Source organism: Ambystoma mexicanum, chromosome 2p (genome assembly GCF_040938575.1).
Source record: "Ambystoma mexicanum isolate Mex_15411 chromosome 2p, UKY_AmexF1_1, whole genome shotgun sequence".
NCBI lineage: Eukaryota > Metazoa > Chordata > Amphibia > Caudata > Ambystomatidae > Ambystoma > Ambystoma mexicanum.
The window spans coordinates 1,301,694,086-1,301,718,579 of NC_090923.1; the positions used below are offsets into that span (position 1 = coordinate 1,301,694,086).

The window sequence follows — 24,494 nt, forward strand, 5'->3', positions numbered from 1 at the left end:
TATCTCACTACATGCTGAAGATATGGTGCTGCTCATAAGGAATCCTGAGCAGTACCTGGATCCCATCATGGAGGATGTCGTCCAATTCGGGCTCTTTTCGGGCCTCGTGATTAACGCGATGAAATCAGCCCTCTTCCCGCTAACGGAGAGAGTGGTACAGTATGCTGATAAATGGGGGTTTCAATGGCACATTGCACAAACTCATTACTTGGGGGTCACCATAGCCTGGGATGTGAACACAATATTCAAAAGAATCTACCAAAGGTCACTACACCAAGCAAGGGAGGCGACCATCAGTTGGAAGAGCTTATCACTTAACCTATACGGCAGAATCTCCCTGATCAAGATGGTATTACTTCCCAGATTCCTTTATGTATTTCTCAATGTACCTATAGCAGTCCCAGCAGAATATTTCTGGGAGTTGAAAACACTAATCACTCAGTTCATATGGACCATAAAACAGCCAAGAGTATCGTGGGACATACTAGTAGCACCAATACATGGGGCGGGGGCCTGGCCTTGCAGGACTTGGAAACGTACTATAATGTGGCACAGGCCGGGTTCGCTCTTTACTGGTTTGGATATCAAAGGGAGAGGAGGCACGTAGAAATAGAGAGGGCTCTGGAGGCACCATTCCTACTGCAATCGAGCATTCTCACCGCTCCCACAAGAGGGAATAGAGCAGGGAACATGGTGGGACTCACTTGCACAGCGTGGACATGTCTAGAGCATAGGTCGAGGACAGAGGTCCTCTACTCTCCAGTACTGCCGATCCTGTTCACCCTGGGTATACACTCACCTCAGAGAGAGGCTTTGTCAACCTTATGCGGAAAATGGAAATGCAGTTACCGCGACCTGTTCCCTGACGCGAGGTTCATAACACTAGATGAGATGAAGGTCAAGGACGAGTCTAAACCCCTTGGAGGTGTTTTTATATTATAGAAACAACGCTTCAAAAGATATTCCCGACTTTCCCAGAACTAGCAGCGGCACCAATACTCGATAGGATAATCTCCAGGGGCAGCACAGGAGGGTGGTTTCAATCATGTACTCTATGTGCCTAGACTCTAAGCTACAGTTTTCGTCCCCTAGAGAAAAATGGGAACGGTCCCTGGGACATGAGATATCCGGTGCAGAATGGAGATATTGTTGTGAGGGAACCAGGAAGGCAGCAATAAATGCCAGATATAAACAAATCCATTGGAAATACCTACATCAATTCTATTATACCCCTACCCAAATTCACAACTACTTTCCAGAGGCAACCACCAGCTGCATCAGATGCAATGAACCAATGGCAGATGTTAACCATATGGCATGGTAGTGCCCAACCTAACACACTTTTTGGGAGGAGGTATTTAAGGCTATCAGAGAAATTGTTATCAAGGGGCTAGACCCGAACCCCATGACAGCACTTCAGGGATACATAAAACTCATCCCCAAGGGCAGAAGGCGATTAACAGGGCTACCCCTACTGTTATATAAGAGGAGGGTGGCAATACATTGGAAGGGTCCGGCGCACCCCAAAATAAAGGACTGGCACTCAGATGTGGTGCAGTGCAAAGATATGGAGCCAGGATACAGAGGCTTAATGTCCTACCACTCGAGCTCACTGAGCATGTGGGACCCATACATACACTACCTGCTGAATCAAGCAGAAGGGGAGAATCAAGAACCATAGGGGGGAGTAATCTCAAGGAACTGCCATCATGCTACTCAACACCATGCAAAGTGACTGGTCACTTACCTTCACAGCCCCTCTTAAAAGTCGAAAGCATTCATGCTACCCAATCTAACTGATAAGGAAACAGCTTAACCATATGGCACCAGTGTAGCCCACTTGGAGAGAGGAAATGGAGTGTCACTAAAGCAAAGAACCGATCGGATGATGACTGAATAAGGGAACCGTGAAGTTCATGATGAGATTGTGATGCTTTTTCTTTTTGTATGTCTTTGCCTAACTTTAGGTGGTATGTTGTTAATGTTTGCAAAATGCCAATAAAAAATATATAAAAATATTTGTTGATCCCCTTCTGGCCCCAGACATTATTGGGCCTCATTACGAGGAATGCGGTAGGGGGATAAGGGGGCTGGTAGGGATGCTGGCCCCGTTATCCCCCTACCGCTCCATTACGAGGTCTGCTCACGGGACCCGCTAAGGACGCCTGGTAAAACCAGGCGTCCTTAGCGGGTCCCCCGAGCAGACCAGGATGCTAACAAAGGGCCCGTCATTAACGGGTCCGTTGTTAGCATCATCCCCATTCCCATTGAGCCCTATGGGGGCTCGAATGGGAATGGGGATGTACCGGGTCTAGGTTCCCTGAATGGGGAAATACCGGGCCATCCAAGGTCGGAATGGCCCGGTATTTCCCCATTCAGGGAACTCGGACCCGGTACCCGGTATGGCGGTAGCCATGCCGCAAAAAGCGGCATGGTTACCTCCATCCTCGTAATGAGGCCCATTGTGAGAATCATCTTGCACAGCTCTGTACTCTCCGTACAGCTTGCTGTTTGTCTTTGTCATATTTATAGATTTTAACCAACCCCTGGTGATATGGAGACCCGCTAATTAATCTGTGCAGTCTGTTCTGTTCAGCCCTATTGCCCTGCCCTCAGGGACTTGATGCAGAGCTGTATGCATTGTAATTTTTCAGTGATAAGTGGCTGTGCAGGGGTTGGATGACTCCCAACTTGCAACATCCATTTGACCTCCATTTGGATCACCTGCATTTGACCTCCGGTAACCTGTAGGGCCTATTCTGTGTGGATTTCTCTAGTGGTGTCTCAATGCAGTGAACAAAACCACTGGGGAGCTCATGTTGCTCGAAAATGTAATTTGATGGGAGGACCTGGTACGTTGGCACTCAGGCATAGCCAGGTCCCCGCCACCCAATTTTCATCATTTGCATGGCGGAATGCAAATATGCAGGGCAAAAGGCGGTACAGATGCATGTCCTGTACCTTTTGCCCTGCATATTTGTACTCTGTCGCATGCCAGGCAGTGTTTACTTTTAATTGTGAACGCTGCTTACCATGCACGCATCGTAAGTAGCATTCACAGTTACAATTAAAGGCTGCCCGACATGCAAGCATGTCAGACAGCGTTTAATTGTATTTGTACATGCTGTCTGCCATACGAACATGGCATGCAGCCTCTACAATGGATCCTATGGGGTTTGTCTGCTTTATGCTGGTGTATAAAGCCGGTGGACCAAAGGGATTTCTAGAATATGCGGCAGCATGAAAATCCATGCTGGCGCAAATGCTGGAGCAATTGTATGGCGGAAAGGAAGGGAGGCTGTGGAAACTCAAGTCGTGTTCTGCCTAGCCCTCCGCCACACAAATATTTGAAAATGGGGTGTGACGTTAATGGAAGGCGTTAAAGCCTTGCTTTTACGCCTTACATTAACATTACGCCCCTAATGGACATGAGCTCCTTCCTGAGTGTTCCTGGCTTGCTTATAAATTAATTTAGAGCATTTATCAAATAGTCGTGCACGTTTTTTGCTTGGTAAGCCTTCAGTTTCACTGGAACTGGAATCGTATTTTGTAGGTTTGTAGGTTCGTTGCTGAGACTCAGTGTACATCTCCATTATAGCAGGATCTTCAGGGTCCTACCAGGCCATGAGCCAGTTGGCCAGGTAGACATGCAACATTTCTGGTGGTTTTCAGCTGCAAATGGTAGTTAAGGTAACTTTGATCTTGGGTGATTCAATAGGGCTCATGCCATCATACCAGATGTTTATTTTTGGATGTTGGGAGGAGCACACAAATCTGAATTCCTATGTAGAACCTTCTTACGTGAGACTGGCAGTCTTTTAACCGTTTTTACTTTTCTTGGCTTTCTTATTGATGTTGATGCATCAATCAGATCGTTCCCTAAACCTATTCATTCTCTGATGCCTACACAAACTGGGCAGTTTTGCCCAGTCTCTTCCTGGCTCTCCCATTCCTTCATCAGCATGTCCAGGGCATCATGCAGCTTCCATCTTTGAACAAGTCAAAACAGGGATCAAGTGATTTTCCTCGCACCCTGTGGAGTATTCCTCACATCGAACAAGGGCCACAAAAGTAGGTCATCCCAATTATTTGCATTTTTGTCCACTAACATTTGCAAGAGGGTCTTCAAGGTCTCATTGAATCTCTCACCCAAGCCATCCCTTTAAGGTCCATAAATGGAGATTCGGATGGTGTCAATGAGTAACAAACCTTTACGACTATCATTAGTTTAAACATGAATTTGGTCACTTCATCCATAAGCATCTCCTTGGTAAACTTCACCCAGTAAAAAAAGCAAACTAAATGCTTGCTCATTTGTTATAAATGGGCTAACTCTAGGGCGGCCCTTCTAAATGGAGGTGGCACCAACAGCTAGTAATGAGTCTGCCACACACTATTTATGTTGTTTTCGGCTTTTCCATAAAGTAGGGACATGTTTGCCTTCTGCTTTCCTCTGTTGAAATCATTTGGTTAAAGGTGCCCCAGAGGAGTGGATCATCATTCTCGGCAAGGGCGTAGTCAGGACATAGGGAAGGGGATCCCAAGGCTCATTATTCAGGCTAGGTGGTGGTCTGAGTGAAAAATCACAAACCACTTTTCCCAAACTCAGTGACTTATTACACTGCTGGTTTCAATCATAATTTACTCTGATAATCCACATCCACCACCCCTGTCCCAATGTCTATAACATATTTCATTGCTATGCCTGACTTAGCCGATATAGCTACACATATCCTGATGGGGAGTTGGATCTTTAGCCCTGTGCTGACCAAGGCCCGCCTGTGCTGACCAAGCCCTGCCCCCAGCCATAATGTCCACTTCATCAATGTTATACGATCCAGCTAAACCTGAGGCTGCTATTAATTACTTAGCCCTCTTAGTTACCCTAACATCCCATGGGCGGGGTGGGACTTCTGGGTCAGTCCAGAATGATCCCTCTTCTGACGCCATCTATTATGATTCCCGTAGGATCAGCATAAGGAAGTTACCGAAGTTTATGTTCAAAAGTGTCACGCACTCCACTCCCTCTGGGGGTCCCATTCCTCATCCCCATGCCCCGAACACCCCTCGCCCTCTTGCCCGGTTCCGAGACTCACAGGTTGTCTCTTCGCCCCAGTTGCCACGGCGCCGACTGCCACAAAGCTTGGGTCGGCATGCTCTTTGCACGTGGAGACGTCTACCTCCCTGGCGTCTTCCGTGGCGGTTGCTAGACCGACTTCTTCCGCGTCACATGACCACCGCCTTCCGCTCACGTGTTTCTGGACTACACTCACGTGATGCGCTCGCGGGTCATGTGACTGGGAGGAATTAGCAGCGCCAGTATTTAAACGGCTCTGTTGCGGGGCTTCGGTGCTTCACAGCTGTTTCTTCGGATTCCTGTACGGCGCTACATACCTTTTGTTTCACACCTTTTTTGATCTTGACCTCGGATTTGTTTCACGGACTGGCAACGGATAACCCTTGGATTTGGTACTTGCTTTTGGATCATTATTACGACCACGGACTGCTTCACGGACTCCTACTACGTTCCGCCCTTCCTGTGCGGATTCTGGCATCATGTGGGCCTGGCACTTGCAACCTTGCTGGGATACTTACATTCTGGAAGAACAGCCTTGCTGGGTCTCGGAACCTTCCCATAGGTTAAACCGCCACTCCACAGACACCTTTTGGTAAGACCGTTCCACTTACTTGTTGATTGGTTGTGATACTGTTTTGGCTTGACACTTAACCGGTGTTTCCTTTACAGTGGTTCGGGGTTCCACGAGTACCGCAGTTCCGGAAAGAACATCTCCCACCTGTGGCCTCAAAGGCGGCACAGAGAGTGACTTTGATTATCTCTGTGCGGCACTTGTGGACAGAGGTCTCTTCGGCCACACGACAGTCAAGACACAACAGACTGTGAAGCCATCCTGTCGTGTAGCTATGGAGGGAGCTGCGGATGACCCCTTGACCACTATGGTTCAGGCCATAACCGTGTTACGTGCGGACATGGCCGCAGCTAATATAGCCATTCACCAACGCTTGGATACCATCCAGAGTGCTAGACATCCTCTACCCTCAGATGCTGAGTTTGGGGATACCCCACCAGGCCCCTCGCCCGTCCAACCTCCCGTTCCACCCCTTCCTAACCCCATCCCCGTAGTACTGCCCTCTCCTTTTCCTTTGGCTGCCCCTGAGAGGTATCATGGGGATCCCAGCAAGTTTAGAACCTTCTTGAATCAATGCAAATTGCATTTTTTGTATAGACCCATGGCTTTTCCAGGCTCCACCTCTAAGGCAGCTTTTACTCTTTCTCATTTAGCAGGCACTGCTGCTGCCTGGGCCAATCCACTCCTGGAAAACAACAACCCAGCCCTTTATGACTTTGATTTGTTGGTCTCTGAGATGTCGCGAGTGTTTGATACGCGCCATAAGGTCCAGTCTTGAGACCTGGAACTCCTGGACCTGGGGCAGGGTAGGGGGTCTTTGATCGAATACATTACCAAATTCAATCAGCTTGCAGCCGAGACTTCCTGGCCTGAATCCAAAAAGGCTGTTGTGTATTATTGCGGTTTAAACAACGCCATGAAGGATGCCCTTGCGGTTGTTCCCTCATTACCGACCTCTTACCATGATCTAGTTGATTTAACTCTGCAATTGGACGCCAGGCGTTCTGAACGTAGGTCTGAGGCCTGTCTCCTGCACACCACTGTCCCATATCCCTCCACCTCGGCCCCCTCAAACACCAGTTCCAAACCCATGCAAATCGGGGGCATCAGGAGCCCGATCACACCCATAGAAAGGGAACATAGGAGGGTGGACAATGCTCGCTATTATTGTGGTTTACCTAGCCATTACGTGAAGGAGTGTCCTCGATGCCCCAAGCTAAAAACATCGGGTTTTCGGAGTGCTCGACCCTAGACTCGGGGACCGGGTTGAGCGCTCCCTGTCATACCCCGAACCCTGTGTTTGCTTTCGGCCGCATCAGACCCATATATGTGCAGGCCATTCTACAACCCACACCTGACATCTCACACCCAGTTACGATTATTATAGATTCCGGGGCTACAGGTAATTATATGGACATCACACTGGCCCAAACCCTGAACCTACCTCTGCTAGCCAAAACCCGGCCGGAACCAGTACAGGCAGTGGATGGGACTGCTCTGGTTTCCGGACCAATCAGACAGCAGACCGCCCCGATGCTCTTGACCATACAGGCTATACACAGGGAGACCCTGAGTTTTGATCTCATCTCAATGCCCCAGTTCGGTGTAATTTTGGGAATACCTTGGCTACGGGAGCACAACCCCTTAATTGACTGGAAAGAGGGTTCGGTGCATTTCAAATCCGATCTCTGTCAACATTTCTGTCTAACCGCAGCCACCACTATTGAGACACCCGCTCAAGCATTGGGGGTCATGGCTCAATTATCTCTAGAGGATTCCCTGGCCCCCTCCACAGAACACCACACGGTTGGACTGGTCTCCACACTCATTCCGGCCCAATATCAAGACTATCTAGAAGTGTTCGACCATGGTTCATCAGAAGTTTTACCGCCACATCGCCCCTACGACTGCCCAATAGATCTGGTTCTGGACAGCACTATCCCCACAGGTCGTATCTACTCCTTGTCTCCTACTGAAGATCTAGCCCTCAAAGAGTACATTCAAAAGTCCCTCCGTCTGGGCCAGATACGTCCTTCTACATCCCCGGCGGCGAGCCCCATTTTCTTTGTCCCCAAGAAGGAGGGTGACTTACGGCCTTGTGTAGACTACCGCAGACTCAATGCCATCACCAAGAAAGACCGCTACCCCATTCCACTAATCACGCCCCTATTGGACCGTCTCACACATGCCACTGTCTTTACCAAATTAGACCTCTGCGGTGCCTATAATCTGGTCCGTGTGCGTTCCGGGGACGAATGGAAGACCACTTTTTGTACTCGCTATGGTTTGTATGAGTATACGGTCATGCCGTTCGGTTTGTGCAACGCTCCGGCCACGTTCCAGAGGTTCATGAACGGTATCTTTTCTGACATCCTGGACGTTTTTGTGGTGGTCTACTTGGATGACATCCTGATATTCTCCCAGACCATGAAAGACCACGTACAGCACGTCAGGGAAGTATTGTCTCGCCTACGGACGCACTCCTTATTTGCCAAACCCGAGAAGTGCCAGTTCCATGCCGATTCCGTAGAGTTTCTTGGTTTTCACATCTCGTCGGGAGGGCTAGCCATGAACAATTCCAAAGTTTGCGCAGTGCTGGATTGGCCGGTCCCCGATTCATTGAAGGCACTCCAGTCTTTCCTTGGTTTCGCTAACTTTTACAGGCGATTTATCTCCGGGTTTTCCTCTTTGGTGGCTCCCCTCACTTCTCTGACTAGCCCTCGCACACCTTTTCTATGGACGGACACACATCAACAGTCCTTCGAGGCCTTAAAGACAGCATTCACTACTGCCCCCATCTTGCAGCACCCAGACCCAGAACTGCCATTCATAGTGGAAGCTGATGCTTCATCCTTAGCCCTAGGTGCTGTATTGTCACAGACTTGCCCTACCTCTGGTCGCCTTCACCCTGTGGCCTTCCATTCCCGTAAATTCACAGATGCCGAATCCCACTATACCGTGACCGAAAAGGAACTACTGGCGGTCATGGATGCCTTCCGCATTTGGAAGCATCACCTTTTGGGTGCTAAGCAGCGTGTCACGGTTTATTCTGATCACCAGAACTTACAAGACCTGGCTTCTCTGAAGTGTATCAACAGCAGGCAGGTCAGGTGGCATCTCTTCTTTGCGACCTTCGACTTTGTGATCAAACATCGCCCGGGTAATACCCATGGCAAAGCCGATGCATTATCGCGTTCCCCTGGGGGGGTGGCCTTGCCGACGTTTCCAGACACCCTTCTGGACGTCGGCAAGGTGGTTTGTTTGTGTACTCCAACTCTGCCCTTACTTGACGCGATACGGGGTTGGGTTACTTCACACCCAGGCCAGTTGTCCGATTGGGATTTGGTGGTTCACGATGGTCTCCCCTTTGTTTCTGATCGTCTATTCATGCCTACGGTAGACACCCGCAACATGGCCTTGGAATGGTCTCACGACGCCCCGGTTCATGGTCATCCTGGGCAGAAACGCACTTTGGCGCTGTTGAGACGGTGGTGCTGGTGGCCGTCTATGAGAAAGGATGTTGAATCTTACGTCAATGCATGTGCGGTTTGCGCACAGTGTAAGCACCGTAGGGGTCGCCCTGTGGGTCTCTTGCTTCCTTTACCTGTTCCTCCCAAACCGTGGCACACCTTGACCATGGATTTCGTCACTGACCTACCCCGGATCCGGGGCTTCGATACCTTGTGGGTGGTCATCGATTCCTTTTCTAAGATGGCTCATTTTATCCCTTGTAAGGGCATTCCCTCGGCGCCTACACTGGCCCGGTTGTTCTTTGAGAATGTCTTTTGTCTTTTCGGGCTTCCCTCGGTTCTCATCTCGGACAGGGGTTCACAATTCACTTCACGTTTCTGGCGGGCCCTGACTAGGTTGCTCGGGATGGACGTTCGTTTCTCCTCAGCACATCAACCCGAGACGGACGGTCAGACCGAGCGACTGAACCAGACGCTGGAGCAGTACTTACGTTGTCTGACCCTACAGCTGCAGTCTTCCTGGTTGAGCGTACTGCATCTTGCGGAATTCGCATGCAACAACGCTGTCCATTCTTCCACTGGTTTCTCCCCGTTCTACGTACTTTATGGTCAGCACCCTCGTGTTTTGCCCTTCACGGATTTGCCTACTTTTGCCAATCCAGCTGCCCTTGCATGTGTTAGGGACCTGGCCTCCGTCCACGCTCGGGTGTCGACTCGTCTTGTCGAAGCCCAGGCGTCCATGAAGGCGCAGGCGGACAGGAAACGGGTAATGGCCCCGTTGTATACTGTGGGATCCCGCGTTTGGTTATCCACCCGACATCTGCACTTGGTGGGTTGTCGCAAGCTTCTACCTCGCTTTGTGGGTCCCTATACGATTACTCTTGTTATCAACCCTGTGTCTTATCGACTTGCTCTCTCAGGTTCCTGGCGGCTTCACCCTGTTTTCCACGTTTCTCTGCTCAAGCCCTGTCCAGCTCTCACACGGCGTTGGTCTCCTGGGGCCCCGGTGTCTCTATCCACTCCGTTTGTTTTTGAGGTCTCTGCCATTTTGGGTTCCCGTATCTCTAGGGGGCGTCTCCAGTACCTTGTTGATTGGTCCGGGTATGGCCCCGAGGAGCGGTCCTGGGTCCCGGCTACTGATGTCCAGGCTCCCCGTTTGGTGGCACGGTTTCATAGGGACCATCCCTCGTGCCCACGGGGCCGTGGGCCTTTGGGGGGGGCTCTGTCACGCACTCCACTCCCTCTGGGGGTCCCATTCCTCATCCCCGTGCCCCGAACACCCCTCGCCCTCTTGCCCGGTTCCGGGACTCACAGGTTGTCTCTTCGCCCCAGTTGCCACGGCGCTGACTGCCACAAAGCTTGGGTCGGCATGCTCTTTGCACGTGGAGACGTCTACCTCCCTGGCGTCTTCCGTGGCGGCTACTAGACCGACTTCTTCCGCGTCACATGACCACCACCTTCCGCTCACGTGTTTCTGGACTACACTCACGTGATGCGCTCGCAGGTCATGTGACTGGGAGGAATTAGCAGAGGCAGTATTTAAACGGCTCTGTTGCGGGGCTTCGGTGCTTCACAGCTGTTTCTTCGGATTCCTGTACGGCGGTACATACCTTTTGGATCTTGACTTCGGATTTGTTTCACGGACTGGCAACGGATAACCCTTGGCTTTGGTACTTGCTTTTGGATCATTATTACGACCACGGACTACTTCACAGACTCCTTCTACGTTCCGCCCTTCTTGTGCGGATTCTGGCATCAGGTGGGCCTGGCACTTGCAACCTTGCTGGGATACTTACATTCTGGAAGAACAACTTTGCTGGGTCTCGGAACCTTCCCATAGGTTAAACCGCCACTCCACAGACTCCTTTTGGTAAGACCGTTCCACTTAATTGTTGATTGGTTGTTGATACTGTTTTGGCTTGACACTTAACCGGTGTTTCCTTTACAGTGGTTCGGGGTTCCACGAGTACCGCAGTTCCGGAAAGAACATCTGCCACCTGTGGCCTCAAAGGCGGCACAGAGAGTGACTTTGATTCTCTCTGTGCGGCACTTGTGGACAGAGGTCTCTTCGGCTACACGACAGTCAAGACGCAACAAAAAGGTATTGATTACTCATTGGGGACATCTAATAAAAATTCATATAAAAAACAGAACAACATAATACGCCTCATAACGAGCATGCCGGTCCGGATCCAATGGTACCGGTAAGCTTGCCGATACCGTTGTATCCGGACCGACAAACTCTGAGTTGTGCTCATGGGTGCCTTTCATTCCGCCAGGTCTGACCTGGCGGAATGAAAGGCACCCGCGAGCACAGCATTTCGGATGCACAGGCACTGTTGGTAACGGTGCCTGTGCATCTGGCTTCCCCATTCCCATTGAGCCCTATGAGGCACAAATCGGAATGGGGAAGATTGTTTTCTGGTGCCCAGGAATGGGCAAATACTGGGTCCGGCAAGGCTATAATGAACCGGTAATTGCCCGTTTCTGGCCGCCGGAAATAATACAACTCCGGCGGCAACCGTGCCTGTTTTACAGGCACGGCTACCGCCAGGGTTGTAATGAGGCCCAATATCTTTGTTTTGAATTTCTGTGTTCAGCAAAATATCTGGGTTCAATGACATTCTCTGGGTTTTGAAACGTCCAATCAAAGGATCCCTTCCCAGGATCCCTTCGTAGCGACTCACAGTCCTGGGGGTTTGTTTTTTCCCACACATTTGTCGTGTGTCCTTGGTCTTTTAATCCTTTGCTTTTTTATCCTCAACTCCTGGGAGAACCCTTTTGGTCTCTGGGCCCAGTGCGCACCTGCGCTTTTGGCCTGACCAGCATTTAGGGCTGAGTGGGATGAAAGCATGGCCTAGAGCTTCCACTAAGAAATTGGCACCGTCCCTCCAGGGCTAGGGTGCCTTCTCCACTGTATTCTTTTGAGTTCCTGGCCCTGTTCCCCAATTCCATATCCGCATCAGCCTCAATGTTAAGGTGTGCCTATTCCTTCGTGGCTGTAGTCTGTTGTTCATCTCCAGTCTCCTCATCTAAATATTTCCACCAATCTCCTCCTTTGATGTCTCCTCCTCACTCCAACTGGTGTTTCTCCTCGCCAACTGGTGTTTCGTCTGCACCTCCTCCTCCCTCGTCCTGATGTTCCTCCTCACAACCTCCTTTTTCTCCATCACCTCCTTCAGTCTCCCCCTCTGCCAAAAGTGTTCCTGATCTCATTTCCAATACTGTTTAACGCCACTTCTACTCTTCCTCCAAACACCTAACCTCAGTTTAAAATCACTGTCCTTTTTGTAATGGTTAAACCACACTCCCTAGGGTGCCCCTCTCTGTTTTTGGAAACACAATGGAACGTAATTATACTCCCATGAGGATTGACTGCAGTTTGGGTTGAGAGGAATCACCTGAGCTCACTGATTGGGAACTCTGTTGGGCAGTTCAGAGGGCCAAGCTAATTTTAGGCTCGGAGGCCATCTCGGTGGCTATATTTATTTTTGGTTCCCTGCTCATGTTCTGTGGAGCAGACTGCTAGTGCAGATGCTGCCTTGCCATTACCTGATCCTAACCCTGGGGGTGGAATTATGAGTAATGATCACGTGGAAGGAGAGATGGCTGTCAGGGGGAAGTGGTGACTCCCTTGGGAGAGAGGCGGTATTCTTCTTCTTGCGAGGATGAGGACCCTATAATTTCCAAATATCTAATGGCATACTGTCACTGTTCAAGTCCCTCACATGAGACACCCCAAGGAACCTTCTATGAAAGGTCACCTACACAGAGTACGTTTCGTACCTTGGGAATTCCTGAGTGAAATGTAACATCCTCTAATTATCATGATTCTGTCTTAGGTTGAAGTCCTAACCCCAGTACCAAAGCACATATCATTCACATAGCTATGCCTAGTTCTGACAACCTTCAGTTCATAAATCAATTAAAACCAAGTAACCATTAAAAACCTAAAACCTTTATGGACTTCAAGATCCATAATGCCTATGGTACTGAGAAGAGAAGAAAAGAGTTAATGATGAACAATGGTGCCACTAAGAAGACCATGTGGTCTAGTTGTTGCAATTCACATCCCCTAAGCGGGACATTTAAATCTGCGAATGATCCACAGGTGGAAAAAGGAGCAGCAGAGGCAGAAGCAGTCAGCAGAGAAACCGCAGCTCAAGTAGAAGGGAAATCGCCAGAAAAGCCAGCGCGGGAAGGGAAGGCGTGCAGTATTGCAGAGTCTAGAGGAAGAACATGGCCCCCTCTCCACCTTGGAGCCCTGCCCAGACATGGCCTGCACAGCAACAGGGACAGAAATCCTTTCTAGATGCAACTTTAAGATGGCTGCCGCCATGGAAAAAACCTGCTGGGCTCCCTGCCCTTTTGTGGCTGCCTGGGAGCTGATTGGCTGGTGTCCTGGTCATCCCCCCACCCTCCCCTGCAAGCCGGGAGGTGGAGCCGGCCCGTTATCAAGCCACAACCCAGGGAATTCCTGCATTTCCTTTAATGTGCATGGCTGTGCTGTGCAGTGGATTGCCTCCACCCACTCTTGTGTTATCCTGCCCCCTTCAATGGATATTATTTTCCCCAGGAACACTACTTCCTCCTGACAGTGTTGCAGTTTTCCCTTATCCACCTTATACCCTTTCTCTGCCAGTAATGTCAGCAGGTGCACTGAGTCCACCCTACACATTTCCTTAGTCTCACTGCATACCAACAATTCATCAACATATTGGATCAGTGTGTTTAGCATTTGTAAATTGCTCAGGTCCATTTGGATCACTCTATTGAAAATACTTGGTGATTCGCATTACCCCTGGGGTAGTCTAGTGAGTTTGAATCTCATCCCCTGATACGTAAACACTGTCAGGTACCGTGAATTGGGGTGCAATGGAATGGAGAAGAAGGCATTCTTCAAGTCAATGACTGTGAAGTATCTTGCCTGTGTGCTACAGTATTGTAGCAGGGTTTGGTACTACTGGGAATTCGGCCTCAACAACATCTTTAAGGGGTCACTGATGGATTTCTTTATCAGTTATATGGCTGTGTTACATGGCAAGGAATACTTTTGTATGATACGCTGCTCCCAAAGGGCATGCATTGTCGAGTATATTCCCTCATCTGCTTCTCTAGACAATGGATATTTTTTAGCTCAGGAAGCAGTGCTCCCTCCTTCAGTTTTATTTTCACCGCCCCCCACTCCTTTTAGTACTCCTACCTCAAGGGGCCCCTTGGTCCATAATTCTTTGGGGACCTTATTGAGATCTTCATCTGCATGGATACTCCCCTTCTTCACCAGTTGTTTCAGTATTGTTACCATCCTCTAACTACTTTTACTGGGCAAGGTATTTGTAGCTGTAATAACATATCTCCCTCTTCGTCTTCATCAGAGAACAGCTGTTCATCTGTTACTCCTGTTATTGTTAATGTTGGGTTGATGCAGAGCACTGTGCGCCATTCCATATTGTCATTGTCTGTCCCACACGGTATCACCATGTCCTTATGTACTATTACCTCATTTAGCTGTAGCATAAGTGTGGCGCCTTTCATGTTGTCCCTTTGACACTGTGGTCTGAACAAGAATGCTGATGCCTGTCGGAACACCTTCCCTCGTATTCCCGGTACCCATCCTACCAGTATCTCCACTCCGTACAAAAACATGCTTAGGTACATGGGTTGGCCTCGCAACATGCTTTGAGCGTGTGCCGCTAACAGGAGCGCAGCCACTCGGGTGTAGTAAATGCCTGGTGTTGTGCATACCATCCCACTCTGTGTGAATGATATGGTGGCATTCAACTTGCTGAGTAAATCTCTCCCTAATATGTTGATGGGAGTGTCTTTGGCGTACAATAGTGGAGCTATGATGCGTCGTATCCCTATTGTTAGTGGTGAGTCTTGTGTGACTGGAACCGTGACCCCCGCCACAGAGAAGCCCTGTGTGTCCAGGACCTAGTTCAATTATGGGAAGCTCCCTTCTCGTATACAGGATTTTGTCGCACCCGTCTATGAGAAAAGAAAATTCCCTGGGTCCTCTTTTCACTGCTACCTCGGGTTTCTCGTGGGGGCCTTCAGTCACTTACAGTTATTTGGGCCCCACTGTTGTTGCTTGTTGCCTGGGTGGAAAGGGAAAGGATTTCCCCCTACAACACTTACCCCAGTGTAATAAGGTACCACGTTCTGCCCCAGCAGCACCGTATTCTCTGCTGCCAACGCTGGAGTTTTTGTCATAGCTGAGGACTCTACTCTCCCCTCTATGGACCCCCCGGGTACCTGTGATGCTCCCTTCTGCAAGGACATCTGTGCCTGCTGCATCAGGGCTAGGTGAGGCTGCATCTGCTGCCACTGCGGCGACATCGTGACCCCTCCTTGCTTCTGTGCCATTTTTATTGCTTGTGCTTGGGCTTGTTGTGCAAAAGGAAAAGTGTGTGTGATATGCCCATGTGTTGGCATATAAACCATAGGCCAAAGACCCTGTATCCTACGCCTCTATATCCTCCTCTTCCTCGTTGTTGGTACCCTCTCTCCATTGGGAAGAACTCCAAATCCATTTAATTTCCCCTCCGGTAGCGTTCCCCACTGTGGTATGTACTGCAGCGGCACATAACTCCCTGGTTGTGGCGTGTGTCCCACAGGAAACCCTCCCTGTGGGGCGGGTGCCAATGTGGCAACGTCGGGTACAAGCAGTGCCCCTTCTATGGTATACTTTGGCAGCTTCTTTTGAACCAATTTGTGTTCAGCTTTCGCAACATTTTCATCTGCCTGCCTCTCACTCTCTTGTTTTCGTTTGCAATAGTGCACTATCATTGCCTGTGTTTCAGGCCAGCCCTATGCTTTGATGCCCGCAATCTTATCTAATGATGCCTGTGCTTCTGCGGGCAGTCCCTTTATCAATATGTGATAAAAACAAAGTTATGCATTCATCCGAGGACCTTCGCGTCGCTTGTGTCCACAGATCCTGCACTCATTTTATATACTCTGCTGGGTCATTATCGCTTTTCATTTTACGGGCCATTACGTAACTGTCAGGATACATACTTCTCAGAACCTCCCAGACGTGTGCTTGACAGTTATTAAATGGAGCTCCATCATGGGCATGTATGCTTAATTTCCCCCTTTTGTACCCTGCCTGGTGCCATATTCTGTCTGCCTGCTCTCCTATGATGGCTGCAAATAAACATTTCATGTCCCCCATGGCCAATATCACCCCTACCATCTTTTTCTGGAGCGCCTGTATCCATTTACTGGCCCTTGCCATGAGGGAGGACAGGCTGCATATTAGGTTATCACTGTGCATCGTCTGCCATGATACATAATGTGTGTCCCCTCTCCCTGTAGTAATGGCATTACTCTTGTCTTTGGACCTATCCCTGCCACTCCTTTAGTGGCCTGAGCTAACACCCATTTTCACCTTCCGTACTCTCCTCCAGAGGGAGGTGGACCAGTGCCTTCCACTTCATCACTGTCCTGTCATTTTCGCTCGTTCCTCCCCTTCTCGTGCTTTTATCAGGCGTCAACTCGTCGCTGTCCCCATCACTCCAGTGTTCCCCTGACAGTCCTTCATCGGAGGCTGCATCGTCCTCGTCCCCTGCTTCCACCTCTTTTTTCTTCTCGTCTTCCTTTTCATCATCCAGTTTGAATTTTAGTCACCCTGATAGCCATTCTCCCGTAACTCCTTTATTATTCCTCTGAACCTCCTCCTTTATCACTCTCTCTGCCCCTCTGAATAATGCGTCCACCTGCTGTTGTGTATTAATTTCTATGTCCGCTAAGTATTTCCTCTCTCCCCTTGTGTGCCTTTCCTCCCTTCATGCGTCTCTGTCCTTTTCCCCTGCCGTTTTTGCACTGTCCCCTCCCGAGCATTCTCGCTGGAGGTTTTTGTACCCCTCTACGGTCCATAATGATGAATAGACACTATAGGGCGGGGAGCTCGGTCCGCCCCCTCCCGTAGTCTCCTCTTCCTCCTTTTTCACTTTTTCCCCTCTTGTCTCTTCATATTATTTCCAATTTGTTCTGTCTACTTTTCAACTTGGAGCCCTTGTATTTTGTCAACAATTATGAGAACTTATTTTCTATTATTTTGCTGCCAAAGGTTCCCTCTCTGGGCCATGCATGGAAACACTAACCTGCAGTCTCCTGGGCCCATTGAAAATTGTACTTTACTATTTTATCGCAATACTGGGGCAATTTTTGGCACATGTGATCGAGGGGGCTAACTAAATAGGCCATTATTCCCCTACCTCCTGTCGTTTTTGATCCCAGCTACCTTTTGTATCCTTCCCACTCTTCTTTTTCTCCTCCTTTGTCTCCCATCACACATGCACTCACCCCCACTATCACCTAGCTCACTGTTCACTCTGGCCCTCTCCACAGGCTCACCCAAGCATTCCACTCATCACGCTGGCCCTCTCCACAGTCTTGACACTCACTCTGTGTTAGTATCCAACAGCCCTCTCCACAGGCTCATCGTTCCCTGTATTACAGCAAATAAGCATTGTGCCTCCTGTGTGCCATCTGCACATGTCTGCCGCTATGATGCCAAGCGCACTATTTTACATGAGGTGCCTCCTGGTGTTGACCCTTCCACCATGAGTCCACACCATAAAACAGCACTAACTACCACACGCGTGACCCCAGAACAGAAATAATTCAATGACAAAACCCTAACCCTAATGACGCAACTATACAATCGGCGGTACTATGCGCAACTCCCGTCTGACGGGGTTTGCCACATACTATGCACCTCTCCCGCTCTAATGCAGGCATGCCCACACTCGTGCCCATTTCCTATTGGGGGGGGGGGGGGTACGCACTAATTTCTAATACTACTACAGCCGATCATCCTCCTTCCTTCAGGATGGTCCTAGATACCATAAAAATCTATCCCTCCCCTGCTGTGGGCATGCAACCACTATGCAGCGCATTCTTGCATGTTTATACTCACGTCCTAGAGACCCTCGAGTCCCCTCGGACCGAGCCTCTAGCACAAGCTCCCCCTTCCCACTGAGTGCTGGCGGCGCTCGGGACCAGGCAGACCTTCGTTAAATCAGCATCTGCAGGGCCTCCTCAGTGATGCGCATTGGTCAGGTCTGCGATCGCCAGACCCGTGCCCCCCTGCGGGGGGCAGCCTGGATACCCTCAGCTGACCGGGAGGACTGAGGGTCTTGGAGGGGCCTCCAAAAATGTAACGGGGTCCTCTGATCCCACCATATAAAAACATAATCCAAAAAGGAGCACACACTTGGCAAGAATCAACGCTGTTTATTACAGCTGGGCGAGCATAAATCAAACAGAATAGTGGACTGGAAACTAGAAACAGCTGCAGCTCAAAATCTTCATATTTTCCATATTGTCCAAGAAACTCATTGACTAAACTACGTCATATCCTTAGAGCTAAACGTATGTTCATTAATTATAATTCATTAATTATAATTAATTATAATTGTTCTTGTATGATGTGCTTAATACCAATGAGTGGTTTCTAAGCACGGGATCGAGATTCAAACCTGTGTTGTGCTGCTTTGTCTTGCTTCCAAGATAAACACGTTGCTCCTGAGCTATTCTTCCTCCCATGTTAGTAGAACGTGATTGGAGCTAACAGATCAGCAGTATCCCAACTCATCTCCTCCCCATGTGGCGCCACTTCGCTTCTCACACCTCCTGGGAACAGTTTGCAATCAATAAAATAACATTTGTGCTGACCGCTGGGACTTTATTATTCTGCCACTGGTCAGCACCATTGCGAAAGAAACATGAGACACCCTGCTTCTGGTGGGAAGGGAGACATTCACACAGCACCTGCTGGATAACGGCATTTGCAAACTTTGTGGTGGATACTCTGAAGTCTAACCACCTCCCAGGGTCACAGAAACGTACTCTTTGATTGGTCCTCCCAAGAACGCCACTCTGTTCAGTTTCCCCATTCCCATATTCACCTGCCAACAGGCACTCGTAGCTATGTGAACAGTTCTCTGGTTCCGGTCCGCTTCCCCTCTACCCCTGAGTGCCCATGGGAATTGGCTTGCCGCCCTGTCATTACATCACCCAGTGTTGTCTCAGCTACTTCGGTCTTCCCGTGACACGCAGCCTGAGCTTCGTCTCCCTCCTCCCTTACCTGTGTGGTTCTTATCGTGTGTTCAGAGCAAGTTTCCTGGGTGAGGCCTAACCTGGGGGAATCCAGCTAAATGTGTTTACCTGGGACTTGTCCCTATCCCGTAGTATTATAAATAAGCTCCCTGGGCCGATAGCATACACAGAGCAACCCAACCCCCGCATTCCCCCGTGAGGTCTTCATTCATGGGGTTACTACAGTTTGTTTGTGTGCTTGTGTTTTCTCCCCTAGGAGGTGCCCCATCCCCTCTTGTTTCCTCCCCCATAGGTGGTAGGTGCGCCCCCCTATCTGGCGCCGAAATAGCACTTTTAATACAATGGTATGAGGTGGTGGTAAGGGAGGGAAATTATAAGTAAATCTGCCTCATTCACAAAGGTAATAGAAGACAGACACTAAGGTTTGTAAGTGAAGTTACAGAATCTGAATGACATCATTAACGCCTATGAGCACAACAAGCTTTGCTTGCCCTGATGCTAGCTGTAGTTCGCTGATATACTCATTTGTTGGATCACTCAGTGCGATATCTGTTGTACACCGGACAAACCTATTACTCTAAGGCAATAGAGCAAACAGGTTATCGGCAGTTGAACTATGAAAACTCTGAACCTGCAACTATATCACTTGCCTAAATTCCATGCTTTGACGAAAGCGGGAAAACAGAAATAATCATTACACACATTAAATCACTTCCTAGCAATTGCTCACCAAATATTATGGCATAAAGAGAATGTTCGGCCTTGGTCCGTCTCCAAATGCTCTCCGCGGGGGGCAAGGAAGACCTAAAAGCTCACATCTCTGATGAAGAGGTAAAACAGGGCATGCAGACTCTGCCTAGCAACAAACACTAGGTCTTGATTGTCTCTCAAATCTGTAGTATAAAACTTTCCACCATGTGCTGGTCCCGCCCTTAACTAAAGTGATTAATAATTGGGTGAAGTGTCCCACACCATGGGCAAATTCACAGCAATTCTGCCTTCACAGCTGGGTATAAAAGCATCCGAATGTACTTCTGACGTCCAGTTTCCCTACTCAATGGCGATGCAAAATGCTTCCCAGTAATTTAAGCCACACTCCTAGCTAAGGTCTATTGGTCACGAATTAAACCAGATCATACTGATAGCATCAAGCTGGTAATAGACATCGATTAGAGAGCTCACTCTTGCTAGAAATTCACTTTATTTGCATTAAATGCCAACAAGGTTTTTGGCAGCATAAATTGGGCCTTTATCAAAGAAACATTGGCTGCTTTTGGCTACAGCCCTAATTTATTTAAGCCTATGCCAGCTAATGTACAAATGCCATGTACAAAAAATAAGGTGAACAATACCTACGCTAAAAAGATAGCGATTTCAAGGAGCACACTTCATAGTTGACCCCTTTCACCTGTTATTTTCTTCTAACTATAGAGCCCTTAGGCAAAAAGATCTAGAGTAATGTGAATATACGAGTGGAATAGCAGAGATGATCTCATAATGTGGCATTACATGCCACATTATTATTCTTTTGCTAAAATATGCTAGATCCTGTCTTCCAGAGGTGGCATCTACGCTAGAACCTTTTGGAAAACTCTCTGGCTTCACAATGAATTATTCCAAATCCATGGCTATAAATATTAGTGAATCCACTGTCAATTACACAGTTACATGAGATGTACTTTTTAAAATGGTCGCAGAATTGACTAAAGTACATGCTTACTCCTGCTTACGGATCAGTGTATAAGACCAATGTCATCAACCTGATGAAAACATGTGCAGAAGATCTAGAACATAGGGATTTACAGCAGACATCTTAGTTGGAGCATATAGCAGCAATCCAGGTGAAATTACTATGGAGGTTGCTACATGTGTGCCAAACTTTGCCTATTTCTGTTCCTTCTATTATCCTTAAATGCTTACAAAGGAGAATGTTCTCATTGATGAGGGGAAATAAAATACCCAGAATCCCTCATATGATCATGCTTCAGGCAGCACTTCAGGAATGTCTGGGCGTGCCTTGTATTAAGCGATATCTTCTTGCTTCACAAATCAGTCCAATATTAGATTGGTCAATGGGCGTAGGGACCAAAAAGTGTGGGACATAAAACAAATCACCACTAGGAAGATTCTTTCTCACTTGCCTCTTCTTTCAGAGTATGCTAGACAGGATGACATTTGTTTATTAAATTCGGTCCTATGTTTCTTATCCTATTGGAATAGGGCAGCCTCACAAATAAGCCAGGCATCTTCCATCTGATGATTAGGAAGTGCTTTCATTTGGAACAGCCTGTAATGGAGAAGTCCCCCTTAAATTTAAAGACTGTAAAACAAAATTAATTTTGCTTGAGACTGAACCCTTTCATTAAATGCAATCACATCACTGGATATCCCAGACAGAAGCCATTAAGGCTGAGTCCCCAAGGGTCTGAAACTGTCACTGGCCGAGTGTATCTCACGTAGGCGCATATCACATTGCTACACGCTTCTCTATGGATTTTACACACAAATATGTATGGCCCAGTGGAAACATGAATTTTGTATTACATTCTCTGAGGAGCTGTGGGCCCACATCCGGAAGAAAGACCATAAAACCTCTAAAAGTGCACTGAACAAGCAATGCGCTTACAAAATCTGCTTTGTTGGTGCATGGCTCATCAAAAAGTACACAGCATACATCCGGATACAGCCCCTACTGATGGATGAACTGTTGGGAACTGGTACATCAAGTCATATGTGGTAGAAATGTCCAAAGGTTTTGGCCCAGGTCAAAGAACCTCTGGGGGATAGATCCAATGTCGGGCACCACTGAATAAATGATTATTCCACTTTTGAGCGCTGCCTGGCTGACTCTTGCTTACTTTTGAAAACCCTCACAAAGCCCAGAAATAGTATATCACTGAGTGAAGGTTTGGGGAGTATAGTCTATGAAAAAGGTCACAGCAATGATGAGCAACTTTCGAAAATACTTAAGGACCTGGTCCCCTTTCATTCATTAGTCCACTGATAGTGACCACTTATTTCCCACGCCTTTGCTGCTTACGGATTTGTCATTGCTCTGAGCTGTTATTTTTTCATTCTGTGTCGTGGACTGATTGTGATGCTATCAATGAGTGAAATTGTAAGCTTTGTGAAGAGGAAGAGAAGTAATGTTCATCTTCTGACAGGCTGTCATGCCTGCGGGGGTAGAGGGGGACTGGATGCTTTTCCATGGTGGTTGCACAGTTTTACAGAGTTGATTTGCTATTATCTGTCTGTAATCTCGTAAATTGCATGCATGAGTTTTCTTCCTGATTTCTTGGTTATAAGCTCTGTCTACATATGCAAAATGACAATAAAGCATACAAAATAATATTTCCAGAAAATATCTGAGAAAACCGATCAAAAACATTTTGTTGATACCCCTTCCCCATTCTGATTCTAGAACAGATTGAAGTTCTTTTTGTTCGGTGGTTATCTACCAAAAGGTGTCAGTTTCCTACAGCATCTTTGACACACGAATATTGCTGTTTTTTGATAGGCGAATCCTGAAAACATCAGTTATGAGACCTCCCTCGCAAGCTACAACAGTGGATCAAGCAAGGTTGAATCGGTATCTGAAAAACCAGAAAAACCTAAGAAATCAGAGGTTTGTAAACCAACTAATATGCCAATTAAGCTTTTTGCATTTACAACCATTTTAGGAAAACAACTTTGCATCATTCTTCAATCTTGTTCTTAGCGCTTCTTTCCTCCTCTCTCAAGTCTTACACGTTAGGAATGCAATTAAGGATTTAAAACCAAGTGGGCGACTAACAGACTGTTCATCAGAATAATGTTGGCGTTTGAGGAGAAATACTTAAAAATAAAGCCTCTAACAATCAGAAGTGAAAGGAGAAAGGTTGTGACAGAGACCAAATCTGAGCTGACAACCAAACTGCAGTTTTGATTTTCACTCAGGTTTTTCAACAACCTGGCCGGGCTGGGGCAGGATCTCATACAATCAAAAGCACTAGCAGTCAACAGTCCACCTTGCTGCATTATTGTTTACTCAAGGGATCTCTGTCTTTGACCAATTTAGTTTGAACGATTTAGACACATACATCTCTTGATGGATTCCACACAGCTTTAATGTTGTGAGCTGTGTCCCCACCACTACTATCATCCAAGCTCACCATTTGTTCTCATCTTTGTGCTATTGCACAGGTACCCTTCCTGGGAATGCCTCCACCATCTGCAAATGAGTCATTTTAAGTAATTTCTGATTGGAATTGATATCAATGTTCTTCAAATAAATATAATTGTAAAAATATCAATGAAAGTGGCCAGTGAACTGTGTGTCATCTGCATATGTGAAGAAGCATAATCCAAAGTAATAAAGGAATTCAGCCCATGGGGACACATACAGATTGAACAGCAGAGGTAATAAAATGGAACCTTGTCCAAAGCCACAGTTTAGGGGAATTTTGGGGGGTTCTTAAGGTTCCAGAGCCGCGCCTCATTATGACTCTGGCGGTAGCCGTGCCGGTAAATACCGGCACGGCTGCTGCCGTAGTCATTTTTTTACGGCACCTGGCAATGGGGACTTACTAGTGCATTACAGCCCCGGCAGTCCCGGTAATTCCCCATTGCCGGGTGCCGGAAAATATTACTCCCTGTTCCCACCTGAGTCCCATTGGACTCAATGGGAATGGGGAGGACGGTTGCACCGGCACCATTCATGAATGGTGCCGGTGCATCCGTCGAGGTCTGCGAGTGGGTGCCGTTGCGCCCGCCAGGTCAGACCTGGCGGGCTGAAAGGCACCCGCTCACAGGACTCGTAGTTTGCTGTTCCGGAAACAACGGTACCGGCAAGCTTACCGGTACCGTTGTTTCCGGACTGGCAAACTTGTAATGAGGCCTGGGTAGGGCTCATGTAAACCAAAACTATTATATAGAACAGCTGCTGATGCAATTTTACCAGGAGCAGAAGATGAGCCATTGGGGTCAAAAGCAGTGAGAAGATCTTACAGAATCAATGCTACAGAGCCTTCTCCATCGACTGCTCCAAGAACGGGATTCACCAAGATGCTGTTTGAACAATCATAGCTAAGGAAGTTGAGACTTTATTTGAGGGAGTGCTGTTTTTAATGATCCATTGTTTATTTTCATTGAACCAACCGAAAAAGTACAAAGATAGTAGAACACATTAACTTTCTAGGCCACACTGATGCCATCTCATGACAAAGGCAGTGTAATGAAGTTTTCTGTCTGACTTTGCTGGTAGATGTTGGGGTGAACAAGGGGGCCCGGTGCCCTGGCTATCCTTTCACGGGTGCAGCAATTGCATACA

General features: G+C 48.0%; 1 protein-coding gene across 3 annotated transcripts in view; it reads left to right on the plus strand.

The window, feature by feature from the left end:
• RSPH10B (radial spoke head 10 homolog B) overlaps positions 1-24,494 on the plus strand; it is a 765,802-nt gene that overhangs the window by 530,486 nt on the left and 210,822 nt on the right. For all 3 annotated transcript variants that reach the window (XM_069645637.1, XM_069645638.1, XM_069645639.1), the window contains exon 18: positions 22,704-22,811. In XM_069645637.1, the coding sequence (XP_069501738.1) occupies positions 22,704-22,811 (108 nt within the window). The remainder of the gene's footprint in view (positions 1-22,703; positions 22,812-24,494) is intronic.